Source organism: Salvia splendens, chromosome 5 (assembly GCF_004379255.2).
Source record: "Salvia splendens isolate huo1 chromosome 5, SspV2, whole genome shotgun sequence".
NCBI lineage: Eukaryota > Viridiplantae > Streptophyta > Magnoliopsida > Lamiales > Lamiaceae > Salvia > Salvia splendens.
In genome coordinates, this window is record NC_056036.1 from 41,372,274 (window position 1) to 41,385,221 (window position 12,948).

A 12,948-nucleotide genomic window follows, 5' to 3' on the forward strand; every position below is an offset into this window, starting at 1 on the left:
TTTGCCGACCGGTTGCGTCTCTACGTGATTGAAAGTATTCAACACGGGTGGACAATGTGTTGACAATATGCATAAACAACCGTTTTGACATGCGAAAATGGTGCCAGAAGTAATCGTCCGGAAACCGCGGTGTGTCGAAAAAATAGTCGGCAACGAGCCTTTCATGGGCTCCCTCCTGGTCACGAGGAATGTAGCGGCGTTTTGATCTAGTTGGTTGAGGAGGAGGGGCAGGGGTGGCGACGTCGACATAGGCTTCATAGGCGGCACGATATTGTTCATAGTATTTTTATTCTTCGCGCTCCGCTTCAGCCATGATATCGGTGAAATCCATTTATGAATTTTTAGAGAGGGTTTGAGTAAGAGAGGAAGAAGGATGATGAATGTGTTGTATGAGAAAATGGATGATGAATGTGTGTATTTATAGATGATTTTGGGATTAAATTTTTTTAAAAAAAAATCAAAAAAAAAATCAAAAAAGGTAATAAACGACTATATTTTTTGGGAATCCGATTTTTTTTAAAATTTTAATTTTTGGTATTATTTTCGATTTTTTAAAAAAAGGAAATTACAACGGCATTGTCGTTGGCCAATCGCACGCTGTCACGTCGACATGCTCAGCGGTACGAACATGCTCTTATTATCGAGCAGCGCCGTGCCGTTGGCCCGAGCACAGCGGCGGACGGGGCTGTGTCGCGCCGCTGGCACGGACGCCGTCTACCCCGGAGAGTGGCAATGGGGATGCTCTTAACAACCCACCCAAAATCAAATATAAAAAAATTTAAAAGTAAACTATGAATATTGGTCCATAAAACCATAAACTTTGTCCAAAATTTAGTATTTGACTAACTTACGAAGTTTTTTTTTATCATACTTGACACAATTAAATCAATGTAATTTTCAACATGCTTTTTATCCTACATGTTATGAACTTAAAAAGTGGTTTAAAATATCATAATATGTATCACGATTGTCCACATAAAATAAGATTTTGATGAAAATATTTTATTTGAGTCAGTTTGGGAAATACCAAACAAAGTGCAAAGTTTGTGATATTATAGACCACTTTCAAAGTTCATGAAAAATACTACATTAGTACTAAATTTGAGATAAAGTTTATGATTTTAGGAACCAATATCCCTAAATAAAATAGTGGATATATGAGAGTAGTTGCTGTAGACATTTCTTCCAAATAGAGTCTCTAATCTTTATAAATAGCCTCATTCTTTCAAATAAATACATCATCCCTTCATTCATACCAAACTTATCATTCATCTTTATTAGCTTAATTTGAAAATGAAGGATAAGTTCTATGGCTCCATTCTTCAGAGCGAAGTCCTAGCTAAGGTTTTCTTTCTACTCCCTACTTAAATTAATTTTGCATAATATTGAAAAATTAGCTTATTTCATTTTTTTTTCTTTATCAAGTAATATATTTCATATTAATTTTTTTCAGTATATTCTGGAAACAAGTGCCTATCCTAGAGAGCACGAACAACTCAAAGAGATCAGGAATGCTACCGTCGATAAATATAAATTTTGGTAATATATAAACCAAACATTTATAGTTTTTGCATAATAAAATAATTGTAATAATCAATTGATGGTTAATCAGGAGTCTTATGAATGTGCCGGCTGATGAGGGACTGTTTATTTCTATGCTTTTGAAAATTATGAATGCGAAGAAGACTATCGAAGTCGGAGTTTTTACCGGTTATTCACTTCTCTCCACTGCTCTCGCTCTTCCCGACGACGGCAAGGTATGTAAATTTGGAGGATGAAAAATAAAATAATTGACTTGTATACTCATTGAGGAATCAAAGTTCGCGTAGTTTTTTTTTTCATCTCGACTTACCTCTCTCTAATCGTCGTTTTGCAGATAACCGCGATCGACCCGGATCGGGAAGCCTACGAAATTGGATTGCCATTTATTGAAAAGGCAAACATGGCTCACAAAATTGAGTTCATCCAGTCTGATGCTTTGAGTGTCATGAAGGAACTCCTCTCCACGGTAATTAATCACTTCTTACAAAGATAATATTAATATAATTGTGAACTTTATAATACTAAAATTAAGTAATTCATGTAGATAAGTGTTATGCTATATATTCATGGTCGAATATCTCTCTTCGTGATTGCTCATATTCTATTAATACTCCCATTTAAATATAGATAAGTGTTATACTATATATTTTGTCTCTCATGAACCATGATTACCACAAGTGTATGTTAGTATCATTTATTTTAATTATTTTATTATTAATTTAACAAATTACTTAAACTAAAGTTTGATTCTTCATTTTCTCAACAACTTCAAATAAATAAATCGAATCAAAATTCATACTACTATAATTTATAAAATTAATTATATAAACTTAATTAATTTCAAATATATTATAATAGTATAACTACATATATAGTATATAAAAATAACAAATAAGCATAAACGAAAGCGATATTTGTAGTGCTCAAATAAGATAAGCAACATAATATTTCTCTTTAAATCCATAAGTCAGTACTCCATCATCTAACAATATTTGTCCTTTTTTTTTATTTCGGTCCATCCACCATTATCAACTCATTTCAGTCAAATGTCATTTAAAATGGAACATATATTGGATTTTGAATAATTGATGAAAAATGAATGAATTAATAGGGTGAGGAAGGGACATTTGATTATGCATTCGTTGATGCGGACAAAGAGAACTACATCAACTACCACAAACAACTGCTGAAGCTGGTTAAGGTAGGAGGAATTATAGCCTACGACAACACCTTGTGGTCCGGCACCGTCGTCGCGGCGGAGGAAGACGAGATGGATGACTTCTTGAGGGGCTGCAAAGGCCATATCATTGCTCTCAACTCATTTCTTGCCTCGGATTCTCGCATTGAATTGGCCCAGCTTTCTATCGGAGATGGCCTCACTTTGTGCAGGCGTCTCATCTGATTATTTCCCCTCCTTTTTATTTATATAATTACACCATATGCAACTGTAATTTTATTTCCATTTTTTTTATAATTCTATACAAATTAAGGTTTCATTTGTTTGGAACTGCTACCAGTGTACTCCTTCGATTATTTTGCTTGTTTTTTTTATTTTATTTTCTTCGTTGGTGACTATTTTTATATTTAAAATTTGGACTATTGTATTTGAAGAACATTTGATAAATCAGAGTCCATAGTCTTTAGACCTCACATCCAGCTTTGACATTTTAGTGTTGGCATTTCGCCTTTGACATAAAAGCCTTCATTTGATGATTGGATCTTATTGGGCTGGCCTAATAAAGATTGAAGCCCAATAAAGGATGTACAAAATCGTCCTCGTAATTAAAAAGATCAATAACAGTCCATATAATCTTTCACACCCCACAATCCACATCCAAGACAAATATTCCCATAATCCCATACAAATTTGTAAATTTAGTAATAATAATAAAAAAATGTTGAAACTAAAAAAAAGTGAGATCATATGAATTTTTAAAATGAAGGATGGTAAATTTTTTTGGACATATGAAAAAAAACATGATATTAGGTATAGATGGAACCATAGAAGACCGCGAAACTCCATTTGATTCACTTAGCTACAGCCTTCCAATGTAGATAACAACTAACTTTTTTTGTTGTGTCCGACTCTACGAATTCCATTTACGAAATCCCCAATATGCATGCGTCATTGAATGAGATCATTATTCAAGGACATCTTATATGTACCATTTGCCTTTTCCAACTGTTGTGTAGTCACAATTGAGCAACACCTACCACGTCACTTAGTAATTACTTCATCCGTTTCTTCATAGTTGAAGCAAAATTTTTCGACACGGAGTTTAAGAAAGGGATGTTGAATGTGTTAAATAAATAGATAAAAAAGTAAGAGAGAGAAAAAAAGTAGAGAATAAAGTAGAATGTGAATAAAATAGAAAGAATAAAGTAAGAGAAAGTAAAGTAAGAAAGAGAATCCAAGCCACTTGGCCTAGCGGTAAAGGGCGTTGGATACCGCATCATCCTGGAGGTCACGAGTTCGACCCCTGGGAGGCGCATCTTGGGATTAATTTCCCTTGGGGGTGACAGTTGACTAGCCGTGTACCAGTTCTGGGGTAGTCAAGTTGACTCGTTTGTACCCAAGGTGACAACCTCGGTGGTAAGACGCTTCACCTCTAACCGTTAGGTCGGGGGTCCGAGTCATCTCGGGGGTAGATGGAGAACCATCGTTGATCCTCCTTATTAAAAAAAGTAAGAAAGAGAAAAAAGTTATTATATAGAGAAATGACTCAACTATGGAGAAACGGAAGGAGTACTGTAATAGTATGATTTGAGTTATTTGGAGTCTAGACTTGTGAAGCACTCATACAATATTTATTGCATACATATATGTGTGAGCACCTCTCAACAGACAAGGTGACCACGTGTGTATTTCATGTTTTTAAAATAAATATGTTAGACTTTAATGAGAAAAAACCCAAGGTTTAACATCGTTCTCGTTTACCTGCGCCACCTAACAAAAACGTAGTGATAACGAAATGCTACCAAGCAATCTAAGTTCTAACACTAAATCTACATTAAATGAACTTTTAATAGAAACATGCAATGCACTAGTTGTCTCTAAAAACCCATAAAGAGTCAAGGTAAAATGTCCTTTTTTGGACAAGGCATCACTAATCTTATTGTCGTCATAGGGGATTTGTCTGCCCAAATATTCTTTCTTTGTTTTTCTTTTTTTTAATCATACAAAATGCAGATAAGACACTAGCAAGAGAATTAATGAGACATATTCTAGGGGTTTTTCATTCATAGTTTGACAAACATTGGTGAGGAATAACAGTACCTCTCCAATAACATAACATAAGTAAATGTGATTTTACTAATTATCTGAGATAAAATGAGTAAGTTTCCAAGAAAAGTGGATTCTCATATGATAATCTAATAACAAGATTCTCAAGGACAAGTATATGATGCCTCACCATTTCTTTTCCCCATTTTCCAGAGAGCTTTGCTTGAGAATCAAGTCCTGCTCAAAGCAAAAAAAAGAGTGAGACCTCACAATCATTAGAAGCTCAATTGTGATGAGAGAATCAAACCATCATCTCATCTGTTGATACAAAACACACTAGAATTAACCTTGACAGTAAAGTAGGAAGACAAACCTTGAAGATCAAAAGCAACAAAGGATCCTTGAGCCTAAAGTTCCACTGTCACCCACCAGTGAAACCTTATCTTTCAAGCAAATATTCACTCCCAAAACAAAAGTCCCACCTCACTATGGTCCCTCCATCTCTCTACTTTTTATAACTGCTCTTGTGGTACGAGAAAATACTAGTCGCTTCTAGGAAACGACTGCTAAATCTCTAGTCTTTCATCATCTCATCACAACAGATTCTCTTGATGGGATCCTTACAGAAATCAAATGGTGGGATGGGAAGTTTAGCATTGCTGGAGACGTCGTGTGGCTACTTGCTACAAGAATTACAGGCATGTCTTTATACGAATTTTTTAACTTATGGCAATGTGATCAGTCAGATTGCTCACCAGATTGTTGTAACACGAGCCTTTCGCTTGCAGATCATATGGGATGAAGTCGGAGAAGACAAATTTGAGCGGGAAAAGTTTCTGCTGGATCTTGAGCATGAGTGCCTCGAGATTTATAGAAGAAAAGTTGACAGAGCTAACATTTCACGAGCTCGACTACATCAGCAGCTTGCAGAGTCCGAGGCTGAGTTCACGCATCTCCTCCTCTCACTTGGAGAAAGATCACTGCCAGGAAGGGTAAGATATACACTACAAACCAGTTAAATCGAAACCTTTGTATAAGGAAATTATTCAGTACTGTATCATGGAAGAGCCAATATAGTTGTAGCTCTTGGTCATGATCACATAATTTAAGAGAAATCAAATACTATGAAACATGAAAAATACTCTCAATGCTTTCTGCATGAAGATCAAGAGACAATCATAATGTTAAAAAAATGAAAATATTGCAATTATGTGAAAAACTGATTTAAAACATCTATCAATGTAAAATTACAGGGGAAGGAAGCTTGGCAATCTGATATTTTTACATTACAGCAAACAATAATTATAGATCTTAGCAGGAGAAAAGCTTTAAAATATGTACTGTTATGTTTTGATTCAAGTACCTCTTTCATCCTCGACAGCCAGAGAAAATGGAAGGAACGCTGAAAGAGCAACTGAATTCTATAACCCCAGCACTAAGAGAGATGCAGTTAAGGAAAGAAGAGCGAGTAAAGCAATTCCGTGTAGTACAAGGGCAAATTCATAAAATTTCTGCAGAAATTGCAGGTTGGACAGAGTATAATGATTCAACATCACCTGTATGTGTCAATGAGAATGATCTTTCACTTAAGAAACTTGAGGAGTTCCAAAATGAGCTTCAGAGACTTCAGAGTGAGAAGGTACTATAGTGAAAATATGTTGTAAGGGGCTAAAAATAAATTCAGAAACCAATCACTTTTATTTGTTTTCTTGCATGCTCGTATCCCTATCTAAAGAGCGACAGACTTCAGAGGATGGAAAACTGCATAAGCACAATCAGAAATTTGTCAGCCACTTTAGGAATGGATTCTTCATCGATCATAACAAAGGTGCACCCAAGCTTGAACGAATTATCAGGATTGTCAAAGAACATTAGTGATGGTATCCTGGAAAAGCTTGATAGCACAGTGAAGTCCCTTCAATCAGAAAAACAAACACGGTTTGACAAGGTAGATATTTTTTTCACAATATATATGATATAAGGAATGCACACAGAAATGGTCACTGCAAACTCCTAGCATAGTAACTCTGATTAGTTGATTTATTTATTCAGCTGCAACAACTTGGTAAAGCATTGTCTGATTTGTGGAGTCTCATGGATACACCCTATAAAGACCGTCAAGAATTTCTACGTGTTGCCAATCTATCATCTATGGCATCAGCAGAGATATCCACTCCCGGAAGCCTTACTCTTGACATGGTGCAACAGGTATGCTGTCTGATACTTCTCTGGAATTATATGCCAGAAATGATTTAATTTGATTATGAATCCTTTTCAAGGCTGACACTGAAGTGAAGAGACTGGATCAGTTGAAAGCAAGCAAGATGAAAGAGTTTTTCTTCAAGAAACAAATAGAGCTCGAGGACATATGCAGAATATCACACATGGAAATACCATCGAGATCGGAGATGGAAAAAATAATAAGCCAAATAGACTCCGGTAAGACTGAATTTTTAGAAAGAAAATTTTTAGTTGTAGCTCATATGTATCACAATTTGACCCATGGCCATACATATAAAAGGGGAGATTGATCATGCCGATCTCCTCACAAGCATGGATGAGCAGATATCAAGAGCTGAAGAAGAAGCTAGTAGCAGGAAGGTGATCATGGAGAAGGTTGAAAAGTGGATATTGGCATGTGACGAGGAGCTCTGGTTAGAAGAGTACAGCATGGTCAGATTCTTCTCTTCTTCATTTAAATAGTAAATACATTAAGAACCCCTTGAGCAAGAAAATCTTAGCTGCTAATTTCCCAATTCAGGATGAAAATCGCTATTCGGTTAGCAGAGGTGCTCATAAGAACCTTAAAAGGGCTGAGCGAGCCAGATTGATGGTCAACAAGATACCAGGTTAAGAGTTATCTCCGCGATATACTTTCAAGAATAACTTAATAGTACTAATACATTATCTTGTCTGTTTCATCCTCCTGGCAGCTTTGGTGGACTTGCTGATATCCAAAACTAAGGACTGGGAAGATGAAAGAAAGAAAGTCTTCTTGTATGATGAGGTATACTGTTCGGAATAGCTACTTCAGTAAACCATTCTTGTAAGCATTATGAATATGTACCATCTTCTTGGATACATTCTTGGATATATGATAGACATGGTATTCGTAGAAGTGATGAAATTGTAGTGTCAAACTGGTTAGGTAGATAATGTTTCAGCAGAGAGAACACTCTCAGGATAACTTATACACACTTGAGTTGGTTTTTCGTTTCATGATCACGCACTTGTTCAGTTTTCTAGGAACTAAACTTTGAATTCCAAAGCCTTTTATGCCTCATTATTCAGCTTTGCAATGTTTCTGAATAAACCTTTGTACTAGAATTAAAATTCGGACTTCAGGTTCCTCTACTAGCAATGCTTGAAGAGTACCATATGTTGAGAAAGGAAAAGGAAGAGGAGAAACAAAGACAACGGGTAATATCTCCAGAACCTTTTTCATTCTCATTCACTAGTACTACTATAAACTGTGATTATGGCATTTTTAGAAGATTTCAATACACAAGGGGGTGATCTTTAATGCAGGAACAGAAGAAGGTACAAAGTAAAGTAGTGGCTGAGCCCGACAGCCCATTTGGAACAAGGCCAAGCACTAGCAGTCGACGTCTTTCAGATAAAAGCATAAACGGAGGCTTTGGAAGTGCAAGCCCTCTAAATAGAAAATCTATGGGACCAAGCAGCATCAACTCACCAAGTCGAGGCATATCTTCCATAACAGGAGGAAAGAAAACAAAGAGGGAAAGGGCATACAGTCAGAAAGGCTTTTCTTACCATCCCAGAGAGGATACAGTGTCAGTTGTCTCGTCATTTTCTGGCCCCTTCTCACCCTAGGATATTTGGTGTCCACCATTAATCTGTATAATCAGAGTACATTCTCTATAGTATAAAAAGAGTTGTACCCGTAAATAAATTAACAGATCATTTCACAAGATCTAAACCCAGCATTTGACAAGCAAAACCATTTCATTTTGTAGAGAAAATCACAAGCCACAAATACTTCATACTCCTAATAAAAAGCAATACTATAACTTAAACATATTGAATTGATTAATCCAGAAGCACGACTGTATAAAGTCTAATATAATCTCGATTGCACATGATTTGTTAATCAGATTAAGCACCAAAATATCTAATTTCCATTAATTTAACTCAACTTAAGAATTGAAACAGGCTCACAACACCATCCTCTAGAACAATAATTGATAGTATAATTTAATCTATTAAAACCTAATACCAACAGAAATTCTAATTAGCCTTTGTAATTTTTTTAAAGAAGGTATCAATTGAACGAGTGGCAGAAGGTACGGGCATCTTAACTGGCCGCGATTTAGCCCGATCTCCCGGGATATTCTGATCGGTGGGGCGAGGAGGCATCGGGAGAGAATCGAGCAGAAAATCAGCAGGCAGACGGTGTCGTTTGACAGCAATTCGATTGTGTTCGACTGCTATAGCCTTCCTCTTCTTCTCGACTGATGCGTCTCGTCAATGTTGGCGCGGTCTTCTTCTACTTCCTCTGCCATTGCAGGGGAATTTTTTTTTTTTTTTTCTGTATTGGAGGTGGAATTTAGCGGGAAATAGTTTGGAAATACTAGTAATTCTTTAATTTTGGTACAAATCAATATGAGTAATTTATCTCCAAAATTTCCATGAATTCACTATTTTGGTCTCGATTAAGCAAATAATATTTCATCTCTCCGTTCTACTTTTTCTCAATAATTTGTTTTTAACGATTTTAATATTGGATGAGTAAGTAGGATAAAATAATTATGAGTTAGTTCTGTATTTAACAATGTATAAAATGTGAATTAAATGAGTTAGAAAAATATATGTCATTATAAAAATAAAATCGTTAAGGACATTTTTAATGCAAGTAAGGACATTAATTTGTGTTTCTAAATATACAACTAATAGTAGTAGTATTTATTATTTAATGCCAAATGTGACATGTAAAAGCGGAAGAAGGGAAATAGAATACAATTTGACAAATATATTTAGAGTACTAAGAATAGCTTTGTATTTGCACGATGAAAAATTGTGAAGTTTAGACTAACAAATTTGAAAGGGAAAATTGTTACTCGGAATTTGAAGTTGACTTAGAACATTTTTAATCATTCGTATTAAACTCAAATTTATTTTATCGTAAATGTTACTCCAACTGTTTACATAGAACTCAAATCTAAAAAATTATTCCTTTTTATAGTATTTTTTTGCTCACAAAATAAATAAAAAACAATCTGGGTTTATTTTAGTATAAATCCAAAAATGGTACATACTCAAAAACCTAAAATGAAATGGTTTTTTGAGTACCATTGCCCATTGGAATTAAACCTTATACTAAGATTTATTTTTCAATGATTAATTATGTGGCGCTATTTAATTTAAAGACGGAACATTGATGTATTTCAGATATATTAAAGTGTCCATATTCATTCACTATTGCATTGTCCATCTCAGCTTTAATTTGCAGAAAACGATGATTCAAAATCGCACCGAGATCTGTCCGAACTCCGAACTACTCTCTCAGTCCGCCATTAGGAGTCTCGGTCACTTTTGCGCACTCGTTTTATAAAAATGATAATAAATAATTAAAGTAGATAAATGATAAAGCAAATGAGAGAATAATGTTGAGAACACGCAAAAGTGACTGAGACTCCTAATGGTGGACGGAGGGAGTATATATATAGTGACATATTGTTGTGATAAATTTCGTTCAATTGAACTAATGTAGTTTAAATTTTAAATTTTAAAAGGCCAGCATGGTCATGTTTATCAAGCCACTTTAATTGGAAAGTATTCCACTGAAATAGTATCTATTGACAAGGTAACGGTAAAGATTACAGCCTCGTATTTATTCACCTTGTAATATAGTAGTAGTAGTATTTAATAGGAATATTGCGTGTAAAAAAAGAAATAAATTTTGAAGATGCTCCTATTCCTATATTATTGGCATTGCTTTAAATACTCCAAGTTTTGTAAAAGAAAAACGTATTTATAATTAATATCATGAAATTAATGTGGTCATCTGTAACGCCGTCTCTTATCCGTCTCTTAACCGTCTCATCTCTTCACTATTCATACGCCCCACTGTACTTTTCATCCTATCTCTTAACTAAGAGACAACATCTGCAACCCTCTCCCTCTTAACCATCTTTTAATCATCGCATCCCTTAACTATTCATTCAATTTCATTTTTTATTTTTATTTCCAACAAATTCAATAAATAAAAACACACTTCATTAAATAAAATAAAATTACAACTTAAAATTCAACAAATAAAAAAAACACATAATTAAAATCCTAAAAAAATAACAATTACATAATTTAAATACAATTTTATAGAAATTGAGTAGAACTACTCTGCCGGCGAATCATCCCCCGAAGGCGGTGGCGGTGCACTCAAGCTACCTGGAGGCGGAATACCAATTTGTCTTGCCATATACTCAATTCAGGCAAGATGGGCTTGATATTGGGGAGACGTCATGCGGGAAGTGTCAGCCATCGTGGCGGTCAAGTACATGGACAATAGGGTGTTCGAGCCCGAGACCGAGCCTGTCTGGCTTGATTCGCCTCGGCCCCTCCTCCCTCTAGCCGCCTTCGCCGCCTTGGTCCCTTGCGGCCGACGATGCCCATGAGAGGAGCCCCCTGCATCGGTGGTCGTGCCCTCAACCTCTTGTGAGGCGTTGCTTGACCCGCCCTCACTAGACGAATATTGGCCACCCGTCGTGTGCTTCGTGAGTTTCGAGCTCGAGCTAGTGCTGGACTGGACACCGCCGGCACACCTTTCAACGTCTTTGACGGCCTCCCAAACATCGACATGTTTGAATTCTTTGTCGTTGTCGTAAAAAAAGACTCGCATAGCCGCTCTCATAATGTCGGCTCCACTGGCTCCACTTTGGTATTGGGCCGCTTCATTCTTGTAGATGCCGCAAAATTTTTTGACATCTTTGTCGACTCGGTCAAAATGACTGCGGAGCATCTTCATGGTGCGGCGGCGGGACCGAGACGACTTGTTCTCGTTGAAGGCGTCAGTGACCTTTTCCCAAAAACACTTGCGGGTTTGTTGATTCCCGACGATGGGATCGTATGGGACGCTGACTAAAGCGTTGAACAGAGTCATCGTGTCCCTGCGGCTGTATGGATGACGGCCTATATCCTCCTCCTCTTCCTCCACGGCGTCGAATGCGCGACCCCTGGAGCTTCCACCGTCTCGTCCTCCTTCCGAATTGGGTTCATCCGAAAAATCCTCCCTAATTTGGGATAATCCCTGCGATTGCCCATACCTCGGGCAGAGGGACGAGAGTATGCATCCACATCAAAATAGGGTGGTTGGTACGCCACCGGCGTCGACGAGCCTTGGGTGCCCTACGTCAACGAACCGAAACCGACAGCACCCAAGACATTGTACATGCCCCCAGTCGCCAAACGTGTTCAAGTCATATCCGCCGGAGCCGCCCTCATTTCCGTCGCCGGACATTTTGAGATGAAAATTGGAGAGGTGAGATGAAAATTGGAGAGGAAAGAAAGATGATTTGGGAAGAATAGATGTGTGTTTGTGTGTATAATGAGGATGAAAGAGGAGTATTTATAGAGTAAAAAATAAAAAAGAAAAAAATACCGTTGAAAACGGTAAAAAACGGTAACATTACCGTTTATTTTTAATTATTTTTTAATTAAAATCGAATTAAAAAATAATTTATTGCGTCAGCGTGACGACGCCCACTCCCGGGCCGGCGAGTGGGCGTCACGCCTAGCGCCACGTGGCGCTGGCGCGTGGCGAGCTGTCGTGCTAGCCGTCCCACCGGGACGAGACACCCGCCGAGATGAGACCAAGACGTATCCTTGCAACGCCGTCTCGTCTCTTCAAGACGAGATAGAGACAATAACGAGGCGCGCTACGGATGCTGTTACTCTCTAGATAACAATGTTCAACGACTATCCCTGATATTGAAATTAATTAGGGATCAGAAATATTAGAACAAAAAAAACTATTTTTAATAGTTCAATCAAATTAAAAATATTTCGAGATGTATCTTGAATGCAATTTCATGAAGTCAAGGGAGCACAATAAAAAATCGATTTTTACAAAAGGTCGTCCACGCGTACACGATTTAAGGGCGAGTACACATATATAATTACGACCCGCGCGTGGTCGTGTATTAAATTATGTAAATTCGAAGACA

The 12,948-nt window shown here is 36.9% G+C and overlaps 2 protein-coding genes and 1 long non-coding RNA gene across 7 annotated transcripts; 2 read left to right on the forward strand and 1 right to left on the reverse strand.

Moving 5' to 3' along the window:
- The first annotated feature begins 1,205 nt into the window (after positions 1–1,205).
- On the forward strand, positions 1,206–3,192 carry LOC121802564 (flavonoid 3',5'-methyltransferase-like). Its single transcript, XM_042202250.1, has 5 exons — positions 1,206–1,344; positions 1,454–1,539; positions 1,613–1,757; positions 1,877–2,008; positions 2,654–3,192. The coding sequence occupies exons 1-5, from the start codon at positions 1,294–1,296 to the stop codon at positions 2,942–2,944; spliced, it is 705 nt and encodes a 234-aa protein (XP_042058184.1). The 5' UTR covers positions 1,206–1,293; the 3' UTR covers positions 2,945–3,192.
- Positions 3,193–3,883: 691 nt separating this feature from the next.
- Positions 3,884–9,373, reverse strand: LOC121801865. 4 transcript variants are annotated; one of them, XR_006050695.1, is made up of 5 exons: positions 9,086–9,373; positions 8,540–8,622; positions 5,521–5,745; positions 5,139–5,448; positions 4,789–5,002 (listed from the first exon to the last, which is right to left on the reverse strand). It is a non-coding gene; the product is annotated as an uncharacterized LOC121801865 (long non-coding RNA). The 4 variants fall into 4 exon arrangements; XR_006050692.1 differs by lacking the exons at positions 8,540–8,622; positions 9,086–9,373 and adding an exon at positions 3,884–4,214 and having other exon boundaries at positions 4,956–5,002; positions 5,521–5,662; XR_006050694.1 differs by lacking the exon at positions 9,086–9,373 and having other exon boundaries at positions 8,540–8,658.
- On the forward strand, positions 5,330–8,705 carry LOC121801864 (65-kDa microtubule-associated protein 8-like). 2 transcript variants are annotated; one of them, XM_042201305.1, is made up of 11 exons: positions 5,330–5,463; positions 5,554–5,757; positions 6,147–6,404; positions 6,501–6,713; positions 6,818–6,973; positions 7,045–7,204; positions 7,287–7,438; positions 7,527–7,614; positions 7,699–7,772; positions 8,111–8,185; positions 8,294–8,705. In XM_042201305.1, exons 1-11 carry the CDS (start codon positions 5,377–5,379, stop codon positions 8,597–8,599), a joined length of 1,773 nt encoding a protein of 590 aa, XP_042057239.1. In that variant the 5' UTR covers positions 5,330–5,376; the 3' UTR covers positions 8,600–8,705. The 2 variants fall into 2 exon arrangements, with proteins under 2 accessions (XP_042057239.1, XP_042057240.1); XM_042201306.1 differs by lacking the exon at positions 8,294–8,705 and having other exon boundaries at positions 8,091–8,154.
- Positions 9,374–12,948: the final 3,575 nt, after the last annotated feature.

Excerpts from the sequence above, each read along its gene's own strand:
- LOC121802564 (XM_042202250.1), top strand. The coding sequence starts at position 1,294 with ATGAAGGATAAGTTCTATGGCTCCATTCTTCAGAGCGAAGTCCTAGCT. Across the intron at positions 1,540-1,612 it reads GTCGATAAATATAAATTTTG|GAGTCTTATGAATGTGCCGG; the intron begins GTAATATATAAA and ends ATGGTTAATCAG. Across the intron at positions 2,009-2,653 it reads TGAAGGAACTCCTCTCCACG|GGTGAGGAAGGGACATTTGA; the intron begins GTAATTAATCAC and ends ATGAATTAATAG.
- LOC121801864 (XM_042201305.1), top strand. The coding sequence starts at position 5,377 with ATGGGATCCTTACAGAAATCAAATGGTGGGATGGGAAGTTTAGCATTG. Across the intron at positions 5,464-5,553 it reads ACTTGCTACAAGAATTACAG|ATCATATGGGATGAAGTCGG; the intron begins GCATGTCTTTAT and ends TTTCGCTTGCAG. Across the intron at positions 7,439-7,526 it reads GGTTAGAAGAGTACAGCATG|GATGAAAATCGCTATTCGGT; the intron begins GTCAGATTCTTC and ends TTCCCAATTCAG.